The 27,791-nt window shown below is 42.7% G+C and overlaps 1 protein-coding gene across 4 annotated transcripts in view; it reads left to right on the top strand.

The window, feature by feature from the left end:
• LOC131689480 (zwei Ig domain protein zig-8) overlaps nucleotides 1-27,791 on the top strand; it is a 748,220-nt gene that overhangs the window by 624,403 nt on the left and 96,026 nt on the right. For all 4 annotated transcript variants that reach the window (XM_058974583.1, XM_058974585.1, XM_058974582.1 and 1 more), the window contains one exon: nucleotides 9,052-9,186. In XM_058974583.1, coding sequence (XP_058830566.1) covers nucleotides 9,052-9,186 — 135 coding nt within the window. The remainder of the gene's footprint in view (nucleotides 1-9,051; nucleotides 9,187-27,791) is intronic.

The raw sequence follows: 27,791 nt of genomic DNA, 5'->3' as shown, positions 1-27,791 counted from the left end.
TGTTCCTGAAGTAGCGATGCGATCTAGTTCTTCCTCATCTCATCTTCCAAAATCGTACGCATGCTTTTACAACACATTTCAACTTTGTATTGGTTCAGTGTATAGCTAGTCATTACAAGTGTTTTTTTTCCGCGCTCCAAACTTTTATCAATTACCAGTGTAATACTACCGTCTATTCATTAGTTTGAATTCTGTTTAGTGAATGATTGTTAGTCATCTAATCTACACTATTAACTTCTGGAATACGCATCATAATTTGTGCAAAAAAATCGCAATGAACAATATAAGTCATTACTCGCTCTACGACACCCATCGAATCCACAATCGGCAAGCACCAACGGTCACTTACGTTTCTGTCATCGCATCATCTCGCTGTCAACATGACAATATGCTAATATTTGCTTTGGTGCGTCAGGGTCGCGAATTGGCACCGCTTTATGCGAATTTTGCTCTAATAGCCTCCAGCTCAAATGCGCTAATATGACCAGCTCTCTCGCCAGGTCGATTCGAAATGTACGGCGCATGTACAACTTTTATACAAATATACGATTTTCGAAAAAAAAATCGAAGACGACGCAGAAAACCGAAATTATCCAGCCTATTTCTAGCAAAGCCATCAATATTAAGCCCTAATTGAACTCTATAGTTCTATTATTTGTTTAATTTACTTTGTTATTTTCTTATTTTGCTCATTTTATTGAATTTATTTGTTTGAATAATTTAATTATTTGAAGGTGACGGACGAAACATTTTATCAGGAGACTTTGTGAAATGAGTTAACGCTGGGTATTTGAAGGCGTCGGATGGATTGTTCCGGAAAACTGAACATATCATAGGATGAGGGGATATTTGTTATGGGGTTTTCGATTGATTGACACCGGTGTAGTGGAGTGCATTTCTAGCAGAAGTGTCAATAGAACATACCCAGTTTTCTGCACTTATGCAAAAACGGTGCAATTTCAGTGCACTCCACTACACCGGTATCAATCAATCGAAAATCCTATTAGTAAGTATAGAAGTTGGATTTTACATCTTCTTTACCGACACCAGAAAAGTAATTCCACTATCTGGACTAGATATCGTTCCATCAACTCAAGGACCGGGGACCAATGGCTTTACTTCCCTTCCGAAGGAAGACGTGACCACATATTTTTTCAACTCTGAAAAATCTTAACGACCACGGTTGGGATTGAACCCAAACCAACTGAAATGAGTGGCGGTCACACAATACATAACAATTTTGTGGTGACCAATAAACCATAAAAAAAAGAATGGTAAATATCCAGGTAACCCCAACAACTTCAAGCAGTGGTGAAAGAAGATCCAGCCAAAACATATACAAACAAGAACACTCGTTCGGACGACACAAACAAATTCTGCAGCCAGATCATCAAAGATCTCCAAAGTAAAGAAACTGGAAATCCACCGAAGTACCGCACCCAAAAAATCAAAACCCAACCAACCGCAAAATAAAAACCGTGAAGTGCCCACCGACAGCAGCGAGCTCATTTCGGATTGAAAAACTACAAAATATCGTCAGTAGCTAGACCTCAAACAATTCAAACAAAATTATGGACGAAACCACGCATCAAGCACAACAAACAGCAACGATGTTGAAACCAACACAAAAGAAACGGTCACAGCTTCACAAATTGCTATAAATTCGAAGAACCGTCGACCCCAACAAGCTCACCCCACTCCGTAGCCCACCAGGCGAAATAGTCTACAAACTATCCGAAACAGCCAGCCGCTTGGCTAGAGAGAATGCCCTACCTACTGCACCGGCCCGGATCGACTCCAGACGACGAGCCTCCGGCGGCTGCCGTTGTAGGGGACCCGATTTCGCCCCAGGTACCTCTCTGATCGACTTGCAAAACAACTCACCGCGCCCACCCATCAGTTCTCACACCGGTGAGACCAAGAAAGGAATACGACGTTCACCGACCAACACCAGTACTAAGCAACCAGCGAATGCCAGGCACTTCACCAGAAGTCGGATGCCGGATGCGTTTGGCACCCTACTAGGTCTCGCATCTTGCAATCAACTGAAGACACTCTATCAACCAAGGTACTCCTTCAACTGAAAACCTCTCTATCAACCAAGGTACCCCTTCATCAATCCCAGCAGGACAAGATGCGACTACAAGTCAACTGAGGACTTAACTCACAACATAACACTGGCACTGGCCCTGACCGGGGAAGTATCAACTACAATCGATGAGCCGCCGGCGGCTGCTGGTTGATGGTACCCGGCTTGCTTTCGGGTAAGTCACAATACACCTCCTGCCATAAAGGAATCGTACGCCTCTGAATTTCTTTCGTACAACTCACCACATCTCATCTCCAGTCCAGCTCATCCCACCGTGAACCAAGCCCCATCGCCGGACAGTCCACCCAACCCGCGCATTCCCCAAACTAGCGGGGTCGTACCGCTCCGCACCAACCCAGACGTCGCCTCCGCCATCAGGACACACAGCAAAGCACTACGTCTTCTACAAAAAAACTCCCCTTGACCACTCCCTGCGCAATTAAAGAGCAGCCGAACTTAGGAGACTCCGCAATCTAGCTAGGTAAACCATCCAAGAACCCAAGGAAAAAAGCTGGTCCGATTTCCTGGATGGCATCCACCCAAATTCCCAAACACCTTAGCTTTGAGGATTAACGCTCTCAGCGGTAAACAGCGGTAAAACGGTTTCTCACTTGCAATCAACAATGTAAAAACAACAAAGCCAAGGAAAATTCCAAACAGAATTAGCAGTCATTTCCAATCCCTATCCGCGATCGATGCCCTCCCCGTTGCCTTCGTTCGGCACAAGATACGTCTCGTAGCAATACCCACCACTGCGGATCCAGTAACAAATTTCGGGAGGGGTCCGAAATTTTGATTTTGGGATGAAGATTATTGTACAATACGTTATATGTCATAACCTCATTTAAAGAAAATCAGTTTTGGTAGTAGAATTTAGTTTGAAATGGTTTTGAGGTTGCAACTAATATAAAATTAATGGTAACGAGGGGAGATCCGCCACTACAAAACTCTATAGCGAAATATAACAAACCCGGAACGGAACTCACAGCCTCCCTCAGGACAGCCCACTGAAAATCGGTTGGTCCCGACAGAGTAGGGTACCCAATGATAAGGTACCTACACCCAGGTGGGAAAAGGGCACTCCTTGATGCCTTCGTTACACACCAAAAAATAATGAAATTTAAACGACATGTAAATCAATACGAATGTAAACATACAACGATTGAATCAAAAATTTGATTGAAAATTACGTTAAACTCGATTGGAGCATCAAACAGCATACAATTTTACACTTTCATTCGTGTAATATTACATGTCATTCATTTTACAGCAGTATTCGAGTAAAAATACATAAGAAGCGCATTGGTTTCCCGTTTAAAGAAACTGTAATTTTCAATCCACGTGTAAAATTATAATCAAATTCGTAGAAGAAAGCACGACAAGTCGTGTGTGTTTGTGGTGGAACTTAATTTTTCATTTATATTCATGCTCCAAATATGTGCATGAAAATAAACTTAAAATTACAAAATATTTTTTTCTGTGTAGGATCTGGGAAGGTGGGACCTTCCCAAACGACTGGAAGCTTCCCTACATAGTACAAACCCCCAAAAAGAGTAAAGGCACACGATCCCCGGGCGACTTACGTCCCATAAGCCGCCTTTCGTGTACCGGGACGATTCTGAAGAGGTCAACCGATGGCTGATTACATGGCTGGAAGAAGGCAAATTTCGTGATAAATGTCAAATCGCCTTCCGGAAAGGACTCGGGACCGGAATCCATCAATAATCGCACGGAAAACCGATTGAAGAAGCGTGGTCGAAACACGTATATGCCGACCGCGCCATGTTAGACGTAGCAAAAGCTTGCAACACAGTGTAGCGCGTAGGAGTACTACAAGAGTTGCACTAATGGTACATCCGCTGAAATTTCAGAGCCTTGATTCAAACTTACATAAAGGGCCGGTGATTCCAGGTATACAGCGGCAGCGAACTCTCCGACGAATTCTGGGAGACCAACGGAGTCCCACAAGAATCAGTGCTTTCCTAGTTAGGATGAACTCAATATTCGCTTCACTACCCAAAGGAGTCTACGAGTTCGTCTACGCGGACGATATCATCCTAGTCGCCTCAAGAAAAACGAACTCACGTATCCGAACCGCCGTCAACGCGGTCCAAGAATGGGCTCAAGCTACCGGCTGCAACACCGCAGCCTCTAAGTGTGTGATCACTCATTGCTGCGAATCCTTACACCCCGCCAACGCCAGGCCGGTCTCGCTCAACGGGGCTCAGATACCCTTCCGGAAAAAAAGCCGAAAGTGCTCGGCATCAATCTAGACAGGAAAGTAATTTTCGTTCCACACTTTTGTCAAATAAAGAGGGATTGCGAGAGCCGAAAGCGGTTGGTCTAAACAATCTGCTTTCGTTGCATCAAAAACAACAGAAAAACCTTAATAAACAACAGAAAAACCTTAAATTACCTTTCGCAATCTAGATGGACTAGTCGAGGTCCTCGGCCCACTATATCACGGAGCCGTTTGATTAACCTCCAACCTGCTACCAGGCACCCCTTGTTTAACCTGCTGAATCCGCCAGCGTCGAAGCAGAAGTCCTTGCGTGCCGCTGTGCTGTCGCAGAAACAGCATACAAGAAAATCCTCAGATTCTTTAAGAGGAGAGTGCTTCCCTCTTTCCATAGCCACGCTCTTTCACAACAAGTGCGCAAACAGCCCCCTACACATTGCCCACCAACACCGGGTGAGACATCGTGCCTGGAACGACCCGAGCCACAACATCGACTACAGCTTATCCCTTGGTGTTAAGGCAGGTGACCCCCCAACTGCATCGGAGCCCACTATCAGCAACTAATCAACCGGAAATATTCAGGCTACCTGCAAATATTTACCGATGGTCCGAAGATTGACGATAGTATGACAGCGGGGATCAGTGGCCCGGAGAATGAACTCTCCTTCCGCCTACCTCATAGTCAATCTTCTCCGCAGAGGCAGCCGCCCTGGCAGTAGCAATGGATAGAAGACCCATCGACTCCCCAGCGGTCATCTTCACCGACTCGCTCTCCGTGTTAAAGTACATCGAGAGCGGGGTATCCAAGCACCGTTTCGTACAAGCCATTGAAACGTGCCGCGACCCACTAGAGTCCATCAGCTGGGTCCCAGGCCACAGGTCTTCCTCGGTAAACGGACCCGCGCCCAACTCTCGGCGGAAACACCAACCACCATCATTCGAGAGTTGAACTACGCACAAAATCAAAGGTCCTCCGACGTATGGACCAACCGCAACAACCAGAGAAAGCAGAAGATCCTCTCCCGGCATCGCGTCAGCCACAAAATATTGATCAAAGCATACATAACTACAAACAACCCCATCCCAAAACGCACCCCTTGCAACACGCGCCTCACAGTCGAGCACATCCTGTGCAACTGCAAGGAACTCGAAAACCTACGACAACAATACGACATGTCGCGATCGATCAGAGAGACATTTCCTCGATCGACCCTGTCCGGGAGCAAATGTGGATATCCCTCATCAAGGATGCCGACCTATACGACGACATCTAGCAACGCAGCAAACCAGATGAAAACTGAACGCGGGCCCTCTGCCACACTCCACCGAGTAGTGGGAAGGTTTCCCGTGGCCCATCGAACAACCAACCCTGCGCAAATATCACAATAATTTCGGATGGAACTCAGGAGAATATCTATAAACAACAGACAAATTTTATGTTCAATTATCAGCGAATGATCCGCCGTGGTTAATTCTGCAATAGATAACTAACTAACCAGCAGTATTATGTAGGCGAAAGATGCACTATTTTATTAATTACTCGGTTTATTCTTTAAAATTTGAGACTCTAACTCTCCTGAATGTATCAATTTGAATTGATAACAATTATGAGTGATAATAATTGCATTCGTGATATAATTGCATTGTACAACGAAAACGTCAAAAGTGATTTTAAGGAACCCCTACAAACATAGAGATATATATCACAAATACAAATATATAGATAAATAGTCCCCTTAATAAAGTTACTTTAAATTAACCATAACACAAGGTTGCGAAAGAAAAATGTTTCAATATTGTTAAATTAAAAAAAAATGTTCTAATAAGGGGAGTACCCCCTTAAGAAAAGTTAAGGTACAAACCGATATAAAGGTGTAATCCACTTTATAATCACGAGAACATCAACGAAAACCAGATAATGCCTTTTTTTGGCATTTTTGGGTTTGGGACCACGGTGCGGCATTTCACTCGCCTACTTATTTTCAAAAATTCGTGGAAATTTGATGATTTTTTTCCGTGACAAAAACCATTTGAGTGTATTTTAGATACTTGTCGAAATTGATAAAAATGTTTAAATCATATATTGCTTGGTTTAATTGGATGCAGGATTCATTTTTGGAAATGTGCGACATTTCTCCCGAAATTACCCTAAATAATTGAAACTATTCACTTCTTCGTTTTGCAGTTTGTGAGCAGAATTTAAAAATCGTTCCGCACAAATGAAACAGTCAGTTCTCCCTATACGGTAACTGCCCTAATTCATCCCACCCATTTGAACACATTTATCAGAGCAGTGTCTGCTATCTTGATTCAACGCACTAGTTTAAATGGTAGGGTGAATAATGGTGCGTTGTATTCGCCTTTCCAATACCCACGCTGCAAGTGAACTGTATTGCTGTTGGTTTCTGGAAATGCCCTGTAAAACCAGCCATTCAGGAAGTGGAACAGTTACTAAAAGTGCAGATGGAACTCAATCTGACAGAAGTGAAAACTCAACAAATGCATGAAATCAAACATTGCGTGCTTAATTTTTTCAAATATAGCAGCCAAGCTGAGTCATTCCTTTCGCGGAACAACAGCACAGTGCCGAATATTGCAATGTTAAATATAACATCCTCGTATACATAAAACTGACACTATAGAAGTTCGCGTACATTATCTAGCTCCGCATACTCCTGACAGCCCGATTAAAAGATACAAGCAAAGATTCGGAGAAGTAGATTTTGTTTCAAACGATACACGGAAAAACTTTTCACGGTCATTCCTAACGTTGTTCGTGTGGGGAGAATACGTGTGACCAAGCCAATCCCCTCATACGTAGCGATCTTAGCGTTATCACACGATGATGTCCCACGTACTCAAACAACACTGGTCACGCATGCAGGGCAGGTTCCTATGTGCCAGTTCTACACTAAGACGCTACATCTCGGAAAACCTTGCGCAGAAACTGTTTAGAAAAATCCAATCAATTCAACTGAAGCCAGCACGCAACCATCTTACGTTAAACCACAAACAACTGCAAAACCCATATATGCGAATGAAACATTAACAAAACACCGATCGCATCTAATATCTCTAAACCGACTACCAGCACCAACAACAATAACAACAACGAAGCGAATGCCGAAGAAGACGATACACAATAGCGACCCATAAGAGTAAGACACAAACTACAACATCGAACCGCGAATGGTAGGAAATTAGTACATATGCGGACATGGATGTGAACGATAACGCGAGAAAAGACAAACCAATCGTACCTCAAGTTGCAGTGGAAAACACTGAAAATATTTCGCCGCCTAGAAAAAGACTACACAAAAATCATCATTTGCTGCTAGCTCAGGAGTTCCTCAGGGTAGTCATCTCGGACCATTTATATTTTTGCGTTACCTAAATGACTTCAACCGTTTGCTGAAGTGTATTATACTTTCATCTACTGACAACTTAAAACTATTCCCCCATATCAAGAATGCCAGAGATGCAGAATTAGTGTAGTTCCAGTTGGCCGTGTATACTAATAATTAAATTTCATTCAAGTATTCACTTATACCTTTCACTCCCAAATACTCAAAAGTTAATTTCTCACAAATCGTTCTCAAACGGAAATCATTTGTTAATGATTTAGAAGTCTACTTAGACCATAAACTAAACTTTAAGCACCACATCGAGTACACTATTTCTAAGGCTCTAAGCTGTTGGGATTCATTTTTAGAGTCACTAAGAACTTTATCAATATACTTTTTTAAAAGCACTTTAGTGCACTTTGGTCTGTTCTACACTCGAATTGCCGTAGTCAGGGCATCCAAACCGATATAAAACGTATGGAAGCTATTCAGTATACATTTTACATTCGTTTCGCATTTCGTCGACTTTCATGAAGGGACCCACCCCTAGTAACAATTGAGGTTTTATGGTAGTTTTAAAGCCACTGATAAAACATAGATTGCACTTGTAGCGTGCTATAAAACTTCAATTGTTACTTGGGACTGAACCTACCGAGCTACCTAGATCACTGTAGTCTTATTGACCTCGACCTCCTGTCTGTACGCCGGGATGTTTCGAATGCAATCTCGAAATGACTGCTCCGAAATGACTGCTCCGAACTTCAACAACCTTTGGACTTCGACATTCGTCGTCGCAGTCTTCGAACCTTCGTCGGCATATGTCGTCTGTTTAATCGTTATTCCAATACTTTCGACTTTCACTTGTTCCGTAACGTTGTTAATAAATCATTTTTGATCTCAATAACTGGTTAGCTGTGCTAGTTCCTAGCTAGTAAGATTATGCTGTTAGTTTCAATTGTAGTAATAAATGCCGACTACATTCATCTAGATATTCGTTATCTGTTGATATAAGAGATGAGGAGGTTTTATGCCTGCTAGAGAGCGAGCTACACAAAACTCAGTTCCTGCGGGCATTTCTATGCTCTGAAATAAAGAATCAACGAAACAAAGAAATTACCCACTAGTAAAACAATAAAAATCAATGAGCCACCCAACAGCAACATGACAACTTCTACAACTACCAAATATTCCATAAGCTACTGATTAAAAAATTCCTCCATGCAAATAATCTCCGAATCCACATTGCAACAATCACACCACAAGCCGTTCCGGTTACCGCCGCACCGGTCGGTCGGTTATTCTGAACGGCTTAATTCAACTCGTTCCACGTTCCACTAATCTCACTTTCCATCTCTTCTTTTTTTCCGCCTTCATTCCAGGTATCAACGCCAACCGGTGTAATTTCCCATTTCGTGAATCTGCAAGTGGTGGTACCCGAAGCGTTCATTCTCGGTTCCGGCGAGCTGCACGTGGATATGGGATCAACAATCAATTTAGTTTGCATAATTGAGAAGGTAAGGTTGTTGTTATTTCACCACACTCACTCCTGCTTGGGATTGGGCTTTAGCCGACCTACCGCGGGCGGCCCCGTCCGCGGCCATGTCAGCAGCTGTAGCAGCCGCAGCTATGCATAGGGTTATTTTTTCCCTCTAGAACATTCCCGTACATATTCAGTCCGGGGCATAAACTCGCCAACGGCACGTTTCACCGGAGTGGATCGAAGCGGGTGTAACCCATTTAAGCGGCCCTCGCTAACAGCCAAACGTTCGGTGGATGTATGTATGGCAAAAAACACTAGTTGACCCTTGAGCTTTTCGAGGGCTAGCAACTTCCGCGGTCGGTTACTGTGTTATGGGCGGTCGGTCAATGCCGCTCTGCTGGCCGGTAGGCAGGTTGTTGTTTTATTTTAATAAGATTTTTTCCCAGTCAGGAATGTGGAGTTTTGAAATTTGCACTAAGCTGAAAACTTCATCCTGCTCCGGGTGGATGAGATGGGCATCAAGCGGAAGAAGTGGATTTTAACTGTTTACCATGAAAGCTTGACCTGTTTCCCGTTGTTGGTAGCTGCGAATAGGTGTGGTGAGATTAGTTGGCTAAAATGCTAATATTGCTTATCGGATTTTGTTCACTTGGTTGGAGCGATTAGAATCTAGTTGGAATAAGTTTCAACATTTTATGGTACGGTTTGTGGAGTCAGGCGAAATTACAATTATTTTATCAAAAGGCCTTACTCCAGGGAAACATAATAATTGGATGTTTATGAATAAATAACTGAAAGCTTTTTTTACAAGAACGTAAAACTGTTCATAAATTGCAATAAGCAAAAAATATAATCCTATACTGTAGCACAATCCACTGGTAGGATAATTATAATAACAATATTCGTAGGAAAATAATATCATCATTGCATCTCCAGAGCGCAATTCCATTCTGGATGGAAGCGAGCTGTATTTGTCGCTATTCACATGCCCTTGCTTTACCAACTATGCACGCTTCTACTGATGCCCCAACCTAGAACTACAATGCCATTTTATAGGGAATGAAATTAAAAGTGCATGCTCGAAATTGTGTGGTTGTGTCTTGAGTCAATGGGCTCATAGTTTTGTATTTTTATTGCAATCGTGGAATGTTCGCCTGCCCGTCCGTAGGGTAGTTCGAATTAAGTATGTAAAATAATCACAAGTCCAGCTACGAAGTGGTTATTGTCCTGTTCACTGGAACCTCAATTTTTCGAGTTATTTTGGGTTTACAAATTAAAATTATTCGTGAAAAAAGACTTCGATATTTGGAATTTACTTCACAAAAAATTCTCTTTTCATTCTAAGTCCCTAAGTAAAAACCTGTTTCCTGCCTTTCTCTTTTCTATGATTCCATGACTGGTTATGTTTAAATGTCTGTAAAATTGCTATTATGGTGGACACCTATAGACAAGGGCTCGACTGCCACGAACCTGACGAGCTACGTGTTGGCGCTGAAACACTAAATATTGATTTAACTTAATCAGTGTTGGTTAAATTTTGACTTCATGCTCATTTGTTTAGGTATGCGGGGTGAGCGTGTGTAAGAGTAGGGGTATACGGGCGAAAGTATGAGAGTGAGTGAATGTACTGATAGAATTCAATTGTTCTGGTGCAGCAGAAACCTTTATTTCACGCAATATCATGAAAGGTTCCAGATCAAACGACCGAAAGCCATATGGCCGAATGTCGCTCAAGCGAACATCATTTGGTCGAATTTAGCGGCCTTTAAGCGGAATGCCGTTAAACCGGCTGCTTTTGTCCGAAAAGGTCGTTTAGCCGAAAGATATTTGGCCGAAAAGGCCGTTTCGCCGAATGCCATTTGGCCGAATGCAATTTAATCTAATATCAATGTCAAAATCGTCGTATCAAGGTATTGCCACTTTCGTTTCAAGCTAAAATGAATTGTATACTATTGCACTATGGAACGGAAGAAAAATATGGAATAGTTCAAACTTCTTTAGCACTTTGTGGGTAACTTTGGATTTTTTATTTAACTCTAGAAATTCAGTAGACTAAACAAATTTCAAGGCCATAGGCCAGATTCGGTTATCCGTAGCTTTCAAAAAAAATCACTGTGAATAATCGATTTTTTTTGTTTTTCTCGTGAAAAATTTTTGCTATTTATTCGTGAAATACCACCTAAGGTACATGCATCAAAGTATGACTTATTGAACTTTTTTGCCTTTCTCAATAGAAAAGATATGCAATCACTCTGAAGGTTGCCTGTTTAACCGTGGCCCGGAGGGCCGATTCTCACATGCCATTCGACTCAGCTCGTCGAGATCAGAAATTTTTTCTCAGATCGAATATAGCGCTTTTTCCCTCGTTCTCTACCCGCGAAACAGAAACGTTTCAAACGCAGAAAAATTTCAAAAAATACAGTAGGTGCATGAATATGCGAACAATAGCACTATTAGATGACGCGTATACATTAGAACAGTTCATGTTTTACCACAACATTACACTTTACAAGAAAACACAAAGTTTTTAATCCTTGATAAAGGTGGAATAAATCCATTGAAACGTTGGAAGTAAAAGCAATATTGTTGTTTTCGCTGTCTAATTTATGATTGATTAGCCGAAAAACTCCTCATAATTTTTTCTCAGTGATAACGCACCCATAACCTACTATTGAATTTTTTGTCAATCGGACTTCCGGTTTCGGAGTTACGGGTTTAAGAGTACGGTCACACAGCAAATCTTCATATAAACTGGTAACAGCATGATGTCCAAATCGTGTAATACGTATTAAAAATGGTCCAACATTATTTGGGTTTGCGAGTCTAGATCACTAATGATCATTCAAAGCAGCTTTGTCCACATTGGCCACCTATGACGGTTCTTGATGTCCCCGGCTACTTTCCAAGTTCCTAATTCAATGTCACTCCTTTTTCTAAGGGAATTCTTGACCGATTCTCACAAAATTGATTTCAAATGAAAGATATAATACTATCAAAGACTGCTATTGAGTTGCATTCATATCTGGCATTTGGTTCCGGAGTTATAGGTTGGTTACTGCGGTCACATAGAAAATTTCCCATATAAACCGGTAAAATCGTAATACTTCAAGGGTTAAAAATGCATTGAAATGGACGTCAAATTACTTGTTTTTGCAAGTTCAGACCACTGATGGCCAATCAAAGACTCTTTGAATAATTGTTCACTATATACAGCTCTGGAACTCTCGGTACGTATTCCAGAATTAAGTCACATCGGTTCTTCTGTGATGACTTAACCGATTTTTATGGAGGGGTAAAATATGCGGTTGAGTGTTGCATCCTCCATCAACCTCTTCCCCCGTCTCGTTCCCATCATCCGCCATATACATTTTTAAGAAATTTCGTCCTATAACCATATATTTTAAGGGAGATCTGAACTAACTGAAGTTGTACGGGGAATAAGTATATAATTATGCTTAGGAATAGCAAACATCTTTCAATGTGCAACTCCTGGTAAAGTGTTTATTGATTAATACCGGCCCCGGCTAGGCCCGAACGTAGATCGAGGATGGAAATGGAAGGAATGGTTAGTCCGAAGCTTGCTTTTGCTAGAGGCCGTATATACTACTGCGCACTCCACAGGTACCACGGGAGGAGGATGTTTGTTAGTTAGTATAGAAGATGGATGCTACTTCTTCTTTACCGACGACAGAGAGGTGACTCCACTATCTGTACTAGATATCGATCCATCAACCAACGGCTTTACTTCCCTTCCGAAGAAAGACGTGACCACAGATTTTTTCATTTTAGAAAACTCTCAACGACCTCGGCTGGAATTGAACCCAGGCCAACTGGAATGAGTGGCGGTCACGTTTACCACTCAACCACCGGCGCCTTCGAAGTTCAAAGGAATGATATTTGAAAAAATATTTTAAGAACAATTTTAGGGCTCTTCTAATTATAACGAGCTTTAAGTCTTTAAATATTTGAAGAAGAGACTTAGTGTATTTAACCAAAACTGCTCGCGAATGCAATCTCCACAACTTTGATAACGTGTCGTCTATCAATACTGGCGGTGCTGCACAAGGGGCAAGTTGGCGGTTCAAAATGTCATCAAAAATTTTATTTCTAGTATTCACTCCAAAGTAAGAAAATCTTTTTCTTGTGTATCTCGCCAATGTAGGAAACATTTATTCCGGACAATTGCATGAAGAATTTCGAAAAATTGCTTTTGAATAGGGAGTACGCGTCAAAGTCAAAATGCCAGGGTATTGAATAATAGCAAATGTCGGTTAATATACAGTTTTCTCAAGACATTCAGCACGTTCCAAAAAGGCTCTTGAAGTATTGAATCTCCATTTGATTGCTTAGTTTTTGGCGTATACTTACATACCGTCAACTTACCCCGAGGCCGGGGGTAAGTTGGCGGGTTTTCTGCGTCACATATTTTTGTCTCTAAAATGGTAATGCATCAAACACATTAAAAAAAATCAGAGATGTTGCCAACAGTCTGCTCTTTCATGCCGCGTGTTCTATTTTGCAAGATCTATCTACATCAAATCGATACAAATTGAAAACTGAAAACACCGCCAACTAGCCTCGGTCTCCCCTACATGAAAAGAAAAAATCGAACTGAAAATTCTTCGTACCACTACTTCTAAACTGCGAAAAATATATTCACAGTATACTTAATGGACTGTTGACCTCGATTTTACCACCAGAAAAAGGATTTGGACAGAGATGACGTCGATTTCTTTTACCCTTCGCTTGACTCCGGAAAGCAATTGCTGCTCATTTGGAGCTTCACGTCCACCCGTTCCCGTTCAAAATTTGCTTGATTTCCCTTTTTCGGCACAAAATGCTATTTTTGTCTTTTCATCAAATCCCTTATTTTTCTCATAATGACAGCCTGGAAGACCGCTTTAGATTTGTTCGGACGAATCTGAGACACTGAAAACCCTTTCTCAAACAAAGCTGCCTGCGCCAGCACCCCCAGCTTGAAGTTCGGTTTACTGGCATATTTAACATCATCTAGCTATGCTTCAATATTGTCAGTGTAATAGTCATCGTCTCCACTTAATTTAAGGTGTGAAAATGTAAAGTACGATTCATAACGAAAAATTATTCATTTTTCATTCGTTAAGTGATTGGTATTTCTTAAGTTGCTTCACTGTATATTTTAGTATTCGTTTACAGTTAAGATAAAAACAGTGGACAATTCAACACAAAGTAGGGTGATGAGCCTATTTTCACCATACTAAACAAGGTGTCTCACTAACTCGGTAATTTCTTGCCTTACAATCAATGGAATGCGTAAAAATTTACATCAACCGCTTTGCTTCGTTGTTAAGAACCAATATAATAACACAAATGCATTGAAAACAGTAAAATACTCGTGTTTGAGCACAATGAAAACTCGAATCGAGTGCCCCTATTGTTGCGCTACCATTTGACTCAATGTGTTGAACAAAGATGGCAAACACTGCTCTAACCAACGGCTTCAAATGGGTAGGGTGATAATAGAAACATGGCGCAAATAGGCTCATCACCCTATTAAACTTTCGTTTCAATTTGCGTGTTGATTTCCAATAGTTTTGGTGTGCCACCGTATTTTTGTCTATTTTCAGGCTTTTTTCCAACACGATGCTGTCAAAATTTTAAAAATAGTTGCAGTCGACGATTAATTGTCTTTGAGCACTTGAAGGATTGGACTTTTTTTTTTCAATTTGTTTATTTGATAAGGCACGTATGCGTTAGCTTAAAGGTGCCATTTTTTCATTGTTTTACATTTTGAATTTCTTAAAACTAGGGGGTTACACATTTCAATATTATTTTGTTTTATATAATGAAACTAAAAAAAAACTTTACAGCTAACTTATACATATAAAAGAGGGTATAATATAAAATTCGTAAGATTTGGGGGACGGGTCATTTTGTGTGTTCTTTGTATAGTAATTCACTTATGATTTTTAGAAGGGAGATTGTAGGAGAAATTAATTATTAACTAAGCGGAACATTTTACAAGCTTATTAACTAGAAATAACTAGAAAGAGTGGTTCAAGATTAAGGGGAATTCATTAGGGCTACTTTAAAGTAGTGGTACTGTTGGGCATTTCTTAACGAGATTAAATATTGATCAACTAAAACTAAGCACTTAAGTTTTGGGAATATATTCAAGGGGAGAATAGGAGTCATACATCTGTGTATCAGAGACATGGGAGGGAGAGCGGTCAAGGCTGAGGGGGGGGGGGGGGGGGGGGGTGAGATATAAACTTTCAGTTTCCGGCATCAGGAATTAACGGCCAGGATTACAGATTCGAACGGATGCATCAAGTATTGGGACGCCGGGCGGTTTTCCTCAAGTCGGCAGGGGTTCCTCCAGACGATTTCGTAGTACGGCTCAGATACGGATCGAAAACACACCGCGTTGCGCGTGTGATGTTGTACTGTAGATCTCGTGTTGTTGGTTCATTCGACAGATGTTTTGTCTCGTCTTGGAGTCGTATCAAACCATCGTTGGGGTACGATAGGCGGAAGAGGGCACTTCTGGGAATGATAAGAGAAAAGATAGGGGCATTTAAATTTGGATATTGATGGTTTTGAGGAACGTGTATATAAGGGACATGTAGAGAATATCGCGGCTTGCTAGTACATCTCGAACCGGGACATTGGGTGATCTTCCTCGGGCCCGAAGGGAATCGAATAGTTGAGATCTGGCAGAACAGTACTCGGCGCATGCCCAGACAACATGTTCGATTTCGTGATAACCGTTGCCACAAGCGCAGATACCGCTATCCACGAGCCCAATACGCCGGAGATGTGCGTCCAGCGTGTAGTGATTGGACATGAGCCGAGACATCACGCGAATGAAATCCCGACCCACATCCATCCCTCTGAACCAAGGTTTCGTCGATACCTTAGGGATTATCGAATGTAGCCACCTTCCCAGTTCACCATTGCTCCATGATGTTTGCCAACTTTCGAGGGTTCTCTGATGAGTGATACTGAAAAATTCGCTGAAGCTAATTGGTCTTTCATATATGTCACCTTGTAAAGCGCCCGCCTTAGCTAAAGAGTCCGCTTCTTCATTACCTGGAATGGAGCAATGCGAGGGAACCCAAACTAAGGTAATCTTGTACGATCTTACAGACAAAGCACGCAGGCGCTCCCAGATTTTCCCCAGAAAATATGGAATGTGCTTTCTAGGTTTCATTGAACGGAGAGCCTCGATTGAGCTGAGGCTATCCGAGACAATAAAGTAATGATCGGTGGGCAAAGTATCAATGATCCCAAGGGTATACTGAATAGCAGCAAGTTCTGCGACGTAAACTGAAGCAGGATCATTGAGTTTGAATGAGGTGGTGAGGTTTTGATTGAATATACCGAAGCCAGTGGAGCCGTCGAGGCTTGACCCGTCGGTGTAAAACATCTTGTTGCAGTCGACTTCTCGAAATTTACTATGAAAGATGCTTGGGATCACTTGCGGACGTATGTGATCCGGGATTCCACGAATCTCGTCTTTCATGGATGTGTCAAAGAAAACAGTTGAATCAGAAGCATGAAAGAGATTGACACGGTTGGGATAGTATGAAGAAGGATTGATATTTTGTGCCATGTAATCGAAGTACAAGGACATAAATCGGGTTTGAGAATTGAGCTCGATAAGCCTTTCGAAATTTGCAATTACTAACGGGTTCAAGATATCGCATCGGATGAGCAATCGATAGGAGAGTTCCCAAAATCGATTTTTCAGCGGAAGGACGCCCGCCAGCACTTCTAAACTCATCGTATGTGTCGAGTGCATACAACCCAAAGCAATACGCAAACAACAATATTGGATTCGCTCTAGTTTGATGAAATGTATGTTCGCAGCGGAGCGGAAACAGAAACTCCCGTACTCCATCACCGACAATATTGTTGTTTGGTACAGCCTGATCAGGTCTCCTGGGTGGGCACCCCACCATGTTCCGGTTATTGTACGGAGAAAGTTGATCCTTTGCTGGCACTTCTGTTTCAGATACCTAATGTGACATCCCCAGGTTCCTTTAGAGTCGAACCAGACCCCGAGATATTTGAAAGTTGAAACCTGAGCAATAGTTTGACCCATTAATTGAAGCTGTAGTTGCGCTGGTTCACGCTTCCTTGAAAATACGACTAGCTCAGTTTTCTCCGTGGAGAACTGGCCCAAGCAGACAAATTGTCCAAGGTATCTTGCAATGGTCCTTGCAGATCGACGGCTTTGGGACCTGTAATAGAGACCACACCGTCATCTGCAAGCTGCCTTAGCGTGCAGGAATTGACAAGACATTCGTCAATGTCATTCACGTAAAAGTTATAGAGAAGGGGGCTTAGACATGAGCCCTGGGGAAGACCCATGTAGCCAATTCGTGATGTCGATAAATCACCATGCGAAAAATGCATATGTTTTTCAGAAAGCAAGTTTAGCAAAAAGTTGTTTAGAGTCGGTGAAAGACCATGCTGGTGCAGCTTCTCAGAAAGAATTTTGATAGAAACTGAGTCAAAAGCCCCCTTTATATCTAGGAAAACTGATGCCATCTGCTCTTTGCTAGCATAAGCCATTTGAATTTCTGTTGAGAACAACGCAAGACAATCGTTCGTCCCTTTGCCTTTGCGGAAACCAAATTGTGTATCTGACAGTAAGTCATTTGCTTCAACCCAATTATCGAGGCGAAACAAGATCATTTTCTCGAACAACTTTCGGATACAGGACAGCATTGCAATCGGTCGATACGAGTTGTGGTCGGAGGCTGGTTTTCCTGGTTTTTGAATGGCGATGACCTTCACTTGCCTCCAGTCATGAGGGACAATATGACCCTCAAGAAACTTATTAAATAAATTCAACAAGCGTCTCTTGGCAGAGTCTGGCAGATTCTTTAACAAGTTAAGGCAGATTCTTTAACAAGTTAAATTTGATTCTGTCTGGCCCTGGGGCTTTTTTGTTACATGATAAGAGAGCAAGTGAGAACTCCACCACCGAAAACGGTGTTTCGTTCGCGTTATTGTGAGGGGACGCGGCGCGGTAGATCTTCTGTGCCGGGGCGGAATCCGGACAAACCTTCTTGGCAAAATCGAATATCCAACGGTTTGAATATTCCACGCTCTCATTGGTACTGTTTCGGTTTCGTAAGCGCCGGGCCGTACTCCAAAGAGTGCTCATCGATGTTTCTCTCGTTAGTCCGTCGACGAACCGGCGCCAGTAGCTACGTTTTTTGGCTTTTATCAAACTCTTCATGCGCGTTTCCGCCATCGCGTACTGTCGGTAGCTAGCTGGCAGCCCGTCGTCCCGGAAGGTCTTATACGCAGCGGCCTTCTCCGCGTACACGTCTGAGCACTCTTTGTCCCACCATGGATTGGGAGGACGCCCGCGTGAATTCGCGTCTGGTACGCGTTTAATCTGAGCTTGAATCGCGGTATCGAGAATCAAGCCAGCCAGGAACCCGTACTCTTCCTCCGGAGGAAGCTCTTGTGTCGATTCTACTTTTTCGGATATCGCGGACGCGTAGCTCTTCCAATCAATATTTCGTGTGAGGTCATACGAAACATTGATTGTATTCGGTGGCCCTGAACCGTTAGCAATATTAATTACGATTGGCAGATGGTCGCTGCCGTGGGGATCAGAGACTACCTTCTACATGCAATCTAACCGCAGCGATGTCAAGCAGAGGGACAGGTCTAAGGCGCTCGGACGCGCTGGAGGGGCAGGAATCCGTGTCATTTCACCAGTATTCAAAATGGTCATATTGAAGTTGTCGCAAAGCTCATGGAGTAGGGTAGATCGATTATCGTCATGAAGGCAACCCCATGCCGTGCCGTGGGAGTTGAAGTCACCTAAAACTAGCCTCGGTGCGGGGAGGAGTTCCGCAATATCGCAAAGCCGTCGGTGGCTAACTGAGGCTCTAGGGGGGATGTAGGTGGAAGCAATGCAAAGGTCTTTGCCTTTAATTCTGGTTTGGCAAGCGACAACTTCAATGCCTGGTGTCGAGGGTAGGTCGATCCGATTGAAAGAATAGCACTTTTTGATCCCCAAAAGTACTCCTCCGTAAGAGTCTTCTCGATCCAAGCGAATAATATTAAAATCGTGGAAGTGTAGGGTTATTTCTGAATTGAGCCATGTCTCGCATAGGGCAAATGCATCGCATTTCAAATTATTTAGTAAGATTTTAAACGAATCGATTTTCGGGATAATGCTTCTGCAATTCCACTGTAGAACAGTGATTAAATCCTTGACCTCGTTCGATGAATTAGCCATCGAAGGATACAGTCGCTGAAAGGAGGGGCCATTTCGCAGTGAACTGCATCAAGAATGTTTTTACTGCGGGGAGAAAGCTTATCAAGATACTTTTAAGGGGGTCAGAAATGTTCAACGCTGTAAGAATACGGTCCACAATGTCAGAGAAATTTATTAAGCCAGCACTGTTTTCTTTCTGTGGCTGAGATATGGGAACACTTGGGGTTTTTGATGTTCCTGGAAGTGCTGGGAACTCCTTTTCTGAGCTCAGGTTACTGAGACCGGGAGCGACTTGCTTCGGTTTTACAACAGTACTTCCTTGAGTAGTCATTTTAGGGGGACCATGAAGAGACACCTTCTGGCCTTTACGACGAAGCTTGGAAGAGGAAATGTTCTTCCTTTTTCTACTACTTCTAGGCACAGCAGAAGATGTTCCCTCCTGGGGTTCATCACAGTCGCCTTCGTCAGTAGACAAGCTGGTAAAGATGTTCGTAGAGACAGGTGGCGTAGCTATCTTAAGCATTTCTGCAAAAGATCGCTTAGAGCGTCCCTGAAGGGAACGCTTAAGATTTTCCTCGCGCTGTTTGTACGCGGGACATGAAGGGAGATCATGTGGGTTTCCCCCACAGTAGAGACACTTTTCGACATCTCTACCACAGGAATCATCCGCATGATTCCCACCGCATTTCCCACAGCGGGCTTTATTGCTACAATGGGAGGCTGTGTGTCCCAATTGTTTGCAATTAGTACAGTTCATGACCCGCGGCACAAAGAGGCGAACAGGTAGACGAACCTTGTCAAAGAGGAGGTAATTGGGCAGGGCAGAGCCGGCGAAGGTCACCCGATAAGAGTCTGAGTTGACGTATGTTTTCTTCCCGTCAGCTGCGACTGATGCTGAATGCAAACGTTTGCATTCCAGTATCTTCACTGGCTTGAGCATGGGGTCTTTGAAACAGCCAGTCCCATATTTTAGCAGGTCCTCGCAATTCAGACTCGAATCGGAAACGACCCCACTGACTTCAACCCTGCTAGCTGGAATATACACCCTGTACTCCCTCGTAAAGGGCTCGTAGCCAGCAAAATCATTTGCCTGAGTTGAACTGTTAACAACCACCCGAAGCTTATCAGGGCGAATTTTCGATATTTCTGTCACGGCCGAATACCGGTCTGTCAGAACGCGAGAAATCTGCAACAGATTCAAACACTTTTTTTCTTTGGTCCGAAAGAAGATCACAAATGGCCCGGTGGCCGAGCTCGGATATACTTTCAGCCGGGGAGCCGATTTTGTTTCGACGTCCATCTCACTTTGAGACGAACCGCCGTCAGGGGAAGTCATTTTTGCACGGGCCTATTGCCCAGTGCACGTTATTAAGACAACCAAAAAGGGGAAACGAAAACTAATACTTAGCTTGTGTAGGCAACGGTATCCAGACGGCTTACTAGAAGAACACTGCTTCACTTCACTGACCGGCTAACGGTACAGAAACAGAAACACAAAAGAAGGGAAAAAACCTCAACTAGGCGTAGAGTGTGCAAATAACCTTGAACGCGGATTAACACTATTTGTCGCTATAGAGTGTACGGACCGATGACAAAAGACTTCTATCTCGACTGAGTGCTCGATAACGAATGAAGAATTGGACTTGAACTGAGGTGTCCAAACAGATTAAAGACAGATTTACTTAAAATTTACCAACTTGTATGTAATTAGGTTTGGAAGCAACTGCGCAGTTGGACATAAACTGTGTTGACATTTTTGTACTTCAAGAAACAATAGAAATGCATTATTAAGATAATGCAATCGAAGTAAAACTGTACGATCTCTCTCCGGGAACATACTGCTACTAGAAAATTGTTGTCGCAATATAATGAAGCTCTCTCGGTGAAGGAAGATAAATGAAGGATTTTTTCCCGGATATCCTCTATTGTGTTCGAGTGTTGAGAATACAGTTAGACCACCCCCTCCTTTCTTCATTATCCTGGAACGTGAATCCGTATATCCTCAAACCACAGTGTGTACTTATGATGATCAGTTACCCACGTGTCAGAACTATAAACAATCAGCGCACCATGGAAAACCTTGCGCAGGAGTGCCCACGACAAAGACAATAATCACTTTAAAAGAAATACAGAAACTTCAGCACAAACTGTTGTCCTACCAGTAACACCTGCTAAACCATCAGAAAAAGCTAAATCAGCAACACCGTCTTCCAACGTTTTAGAAGAAGGTACCAGCACTGCCAACAAGACGACAGGATACAAAAAAGATAGTTTCACAACCGCAAACCGGTGAAACAAGTCAAAGCAATCAGCAACATCCAAGACACCAGCAGTGACAAAACTATGGACAACAGCTTCACGGCTGAAAAAAGTATCTCCGTTTGTAAAGATAAATAGCGTGCGAAGAGTTCGATGGTAACACATTAAAATAGTTAGTTATAGAATTTGTGCTTCGACTCCGTCTCATCAAATCCGGCACTAACCCGGACTAAACTGGCGCCGGATTCACACTAGTTCCAAAAAATGAAAAAATATAACAATAAGAAAATCTGTCTGTCTAGGGACAGCTTTTATTGTGATGGGCGATATGCAAAGGCGCGTGATCGGTTGTTGGCCGATCGACAAAAGAATGTGCAGGTTGAGGATCAAGTGCCGTTCCTTCAACATCAGCATAATAAACGTGCACAGCCCTCAGTCCAGAAGCACCGATAATGACAAAGACAGTTTCTACGCACAGCTCGAACGGGAATACGACCGCTGCCCAAGCCATGACGTCAAGATCATCATTGGGGACTTAAACGCTTAGGTAGGCCAGAAGGAGGAATTCAGACCGACGATTGGAAAGTTCAGCGCTCACCAGCTGACGAATGAGAACGGGCTTCGACTCATTGATTTCGCCGCCTCCAATAACATGGCCATTCGTAGCACCTTCTTCCAGCACAGCCTCCCTTATCGTTACACCTGGAGATCACCGCTACAGACGGAATCGCAAATCAACCACGTCCTGATTGATGGACGGCACTTCTATGACGTTATCGACGTCAGGACCTATCGTAGCACTAACATCGAGTCTGACCACTACCTGTTGATGGTTAACCCATTATAACCCAGGGGTTTCAAAAAGTGAGCAAAATGCAGTGATATCTTCAATTCCACCAAAAAATGTATCAAAGATTATGGGAAAAATAAAATCACCGCTTAAAATGGTTTTGAGAATGAAAATATGTCGTGCAAAAAATTTCGTACGCTTAAATAAAAACAACAAATTTTAAGTTGTTTGACATGTTTCTTCGGATTTTTTGATAAACAACACTTCTTTTACACCTGTAGGAACGTTTTGTCACATAATGGAATTATTAGCACGAATTCCAACAATAAAATTCAATTAAATGTATTGCTTACTTTTCAGCCGCCATTTGCCCCAACTATACACGGTTCAAAAATGTAAACAAAATTATAAAAAATGGCAATTGTCTTGTTTCACATTCAAATATGAGGTGCAATGATCCCATTAGTGCAATAATAAAGCAGTTAGATGCCAAAATTCTGCACTAAATACGCGTTAAACGATGGATAGTTCTGCGTATGAAATTTCATACGCTAGGATATAATGGGTTAAATTGCGCCCAAAGCTATCCGTCATTAATCATGTACGGTACCGCCTCGATACGATCTGGAGCGACTGAAGCAACCAGATGTCGCCACTGCATACGCGCAGCACCTCGAGGCAGCGTTGCCGGACGAGGGAGAGCTTTAACGTGGCCCCTCTAGAGGACTGCCGGAGAACAGTAAAAGCAGCCATCATCAACGTAGCTGAGGACATTGTCGGGTAGAAAGAACGGAGACGACGGAACGATTGGTTCGACGAGGAGTGCAGATCGGTTTTGGAGGAGAAGAACGCAGCGCGAACGGTCATGCTGCAGCATGGAACCCGACAGAATGTGGAACAATACAAACAGAAGCGGAGGCAGCAGACACGCCTCTCCCGGGAGAAAAAACGCCGCCTGGAAGAAGCGGAGTGCGAGGAAATGGAACAGTTGTGCCGTTCTCAAGATACACGGAAGTTCTATCAGAAGCTCAACGCATCCCGCAAAGGCTTCGTGCCGCAAGCTGAAATATGTAGGGCTAAGGACGGGAGCCTGCTGACAGACAACCGTGAGGTGATCGAAAGGTGGAAGCAGCACTTCGACGAGCACCTGAACGGCGAGGAGAATGTAGGTACAGATAACCAATGCAACGGTGAACTTTCCAGTCCATTCGAATCTCGACGGGGACTGAGACAAAGTGATGGACTCTCGTGTCTACTATTCAACATCGCTCTGGAAGGTGTAATGCGACGAGCCGGGCTCAACAGTCGGAGCACAATCTTCACGAAATCCGGCCAATTCATAGGCTTCACGGACGACATACACATTATCGCCCGAACATTTGGAACGGTGGCAGACCTGTACACCCGCCTGATACGCGAAGCAGCGAAGGTCGGACTGGTGGTAAATGCGTCCAAAAGAAAGTATATGCTGGTAGGCGGAACCGGAAACGACAGCATCCGGCTATGAAACAGCGTAACGATCGACGGGGATGCCTTCGAGGTAGTGAAGGATTTTGTCTACCTAGCATCCCTATTAACGGCTGACAAAAACGTGAGCCGTGAAATCCGAAGACGCACCCATCAGTGGAATTCGGGCCTACTATGGGCTCCAGAAGAAACTGCGGCCAAGAAAGATTCACCCCCGCACCAAATGAACCATGTACAAAACGCTTATAAGACCGGTGGTTCTCTACGGGCACGAGACTTGAAGCATGCTCGAGGAGGACCTGCAAGCGCTAGGAGTGTTCGAGCGACGGGTGCTAAGGACGATCTTCGGCGGAGTGCAGGAGAACGGTGTGTGGCGGCGAAGGATGAACCACGAGCTCGCTACACTCTATGCCGAACCCAGTATCCAAAAGGTGGCCAAAGCTGGAAGGATACGGTGGGCAGGGCATGTTGCAAGAATGCCGGACAACAATCCTGCAAAGATGGTGTTCGCTTATGATCCGGTTGGTACAAGAAGGCGAGGAACGCAGAGAGCACGATGGGCGGACCAACTGTAACGTGATTTGGCGAGTGTTGGGCGTAACCGACGTTGGAGAGTTGCAGCTACAAATCGAGTATTGTGGAGGGAAATTGTGGATTCAGTGTTATCATGAAATTGATGTTGAACTAAATAAATGAAATAAAGAAAATGAATCTCAACACGCAGGATTCATCGGTCTTAGTGTGTGACCAACGGATCAGTTATGCTAACGCGGTGAGCCGTGAAAACAATGTCTAACACCATTTTAAACTCCAACATGGTAACTTCTAATTGTACAAGATTATCTATGGTCCTAACCATACGAGAATATTTAGAATTAAATTGACGAGAAGTTGACGGAAAATGATAATCCTAGATGGCGACTTTCGGTTGATAAAAATTCTTCCAAACTCTTAAACAATGTAAGAATTCTCGGACTAAATCCAACGAATGGATTAGGGGAGCGCATTGCTGCCTCTGAGTGCCCTCTGCATTAAATTCGACAAACGCAACACGGCATTATGTTATATTTCTCTTAGCGGAGAAAAAAAAATTTACCCAAATTTTCTTCACCAAGAAGAAATATAGCATAGTGCACATTTCATTGACTTGCTAAGCCAAACCAATTTTCGGTTCAATAGTTCTCATCAGCTTAAATCGGAACTTCTTTTCTTACGGGACATCACGCAGGACTAGAGTTTTGCTCAAAAACACAAATTGTGTTGTCGTTTTTTGGAGCTAGCATCAATCCGGCGCTAGTTTAGTCCTGTCACTGAGTTAGTGTCGAATTCTGAATATATTCGAATTGATCGTTGAATTTAAAGAAAAAATCAAAGATCATAAGGTGCGTGCATCGGGATGTAATCTCACTAATAATATTTTTTATAGTCTTAGATTAAAAAAAAATAAAAGACTTACAACGCCGTTAATAAACTAAGTTAATAAACTAATTAAAAAAAATAAATTGAATGAACTAATCTGTGCACAAGGGCACTTAATCTAACCTATGAAAATTTGATTTTTCGTGTTTCGTATTCTACTCGTCAGTAACTGAAACCAACTTAGGACCAGTTAGACGATTATTTCAAGCTAAACGCCAAATCGGCATAAGAAAGACTAAATTCTAACATATAAGGACCCCAGAAGCAGTGGCCTGTCCCGAGTGATATCTCGGGTAGCCAAGCACAGTCATACAGACTGTGCGGAAACTATTGCGTGACTTCCACACTAGAAATGGTTAAGATATAATCTTGGTGCAGAATGTTTAGCGAGTGAAATTGTTGTATAAATATAATGAACAAAAGAATGTTAATTATCGCTATATAACAATCACAGCATTTTTTAAATCTTATATGATATGGACAATTAAAGGTCCAAGTACAAAACATTTCAACTCAGCAAACCACCCTAGATTGTATTTTTTCTTCTACAACCAACCATAACTGTAAGAAAAAGTCCATCCCACAACCTAACCTATCCTGAACTAACCTAGGCAAAGCCTTACCTTCATTTTACGACAGCATGCTCCCGTTTCCCTGCTGGTGTTGTGTGTCCAGCTCGTTCCATGTTGGGGAGATGTGTTCCGGGCAAATAAAAAGGCTCCAAACTCATAACCGTTTCTGGCTTTTGCTGCTGCCGCCGCCGCCGCAGTCGCCATTTGCGAAACCGTGGACCACATTCAGCACCGATGTTCAAGTAGGTGGAAACGAGTCCCTTCAGGGAAGTAACATTTATTCCGTGGTACCGGTCGTTCCAATCGACGACACATGTTGTGCGAAAAAGTCCACCAGAGGGGAGAGCAAAAAAAAACGTGCCTTCTTCAGCATCTAATGACCCTTCCGCCACACTTTCGGGACAAAATTGCTTTTCGCTTTTCGACTGTGTACGTGCGTTTCTGTGTATGTGTGTATATGGGCCAACGGCAGTTATGGGACTACGGGAGAGTTGGGCTGAATCTTGCAAACGGCAATCTACAATCGTTATGCGTGTGGTGTGCATTTTGGTTCGGCTGAACGGCCATTTCAAAGGAAACGAAAATAATTGCTTTTACACTTGAGCAGTTTTTGATAACGGCTTTGTGTTTGTGATTTTCGATGAATGGTTTGGAATTCCTACTTCCTTTTTGCTGACAATTAAATGCCTTCGTAATAGCTTTTGAGAACATTTCAAATCAATAATTAACAATCTGTAAATAGTATTATTTTCTCATTCTTTTGTGCCATTTTTCTCTTCATTAAATACTACTTATATTGGCAGGATTATGTAGTAAATGAAACAGTAACAATAATATTATTAAAGTCGATTAAACAACATATCGAAAATCTCCGGCGCAACCGAACCTCATTAACTTTGGGAAATACCTCTTAACACGTTTCTACTCATTCGCCCGGAAAAATATAATCAAATCCCAGTCCCACATCAAAAAGAGAAGCGTCCCCTAAGTATTCTTGAGCTCCGATCGCACAATCAACAGTTGTTGCCGCGCTTTCATTCAAGTGAGCAAAGTACATCTCCCAGTCAGAACGTTCCAAGTGGATAGCCACTTCACCGCGTAATCAAAGCAGATAAATAAATTCGGTCAGCCATTTTCCTTCCCTATCATCTAATCGGACAACCAGGGCTTGTTTTATTTCGATGACCCCAATCACCGGTCCCATCAGAGTGAATTAAGTGTTCGGAGTCAGTTCAACGAACAGTGCGAGGGGAAATCACAACAACCTCAAAGGGCTCAATCAATAGCAGGCAGCCATTGAATGCGAACAGTCGCTTATTGATACAGAAATCTCTAGATGTTATCATTTGTACCCAAGAAGGGGGAATGGACGCTCGAAACCGACAATGCCGAAAACAAAAAGAGCTTTTTGCAGAGCAGTCCAAAGTTATGCGTTGAGACGGGGCTAAAGTTGTCTTGTTGATTTACCCAGTCCCACCCCACCGGATCGAACCGTTTGTTAGTTGTTGAAATGAATCCGGGTGTGTGACAGATATGCTAACTAACAATAATCAGTTCGGTTTACTTAGTCCGGCTGTCAAGTCGGAACAGTTGAGTTCAGGCTAATTTCAAAAGTAACTTTTACTGAAAATTGACACAACTCCTCTCCACCGGTTAGTTTTAATTGATATTGATTAACTTGCTGCTTTGCTGCTCAAGCATTAGAATGCCCCACAGTTACTGAATGTAACTCACTGCAATTTGTCTACTCGACAATTTAAAATTTTGACAATTTGGATAATTTGACGATTTCGACAATTTTGACATTTTTGTCATAATTTAGACACAATTTAGACTCAATTTCGACACAATTTTGGCACAATTTTGAAACAATTTTGACACAATTTTGAAACAATTTTGATAAT

The sequence above is a fragment of the Topomyia yanbarensis genome, chromosome 3, assembly GCF_030247195.1.
Source record: "Topomyia yanbarensis strain Yona2022 chromosome 3, ASM3024719v1, whole genome shotgun sequence".
In the NCBI taxonomy this organism is placed as follows: domain Eukaryota; kingdom Metazoa; phylum Arthropoda; class Insecta; order Diptera; family Culicidae; genus Topomyia; species Topomyia yanbarensis.
This window is presented reverse-complemented; position numbering and strand designations above follow the sequence as displayed.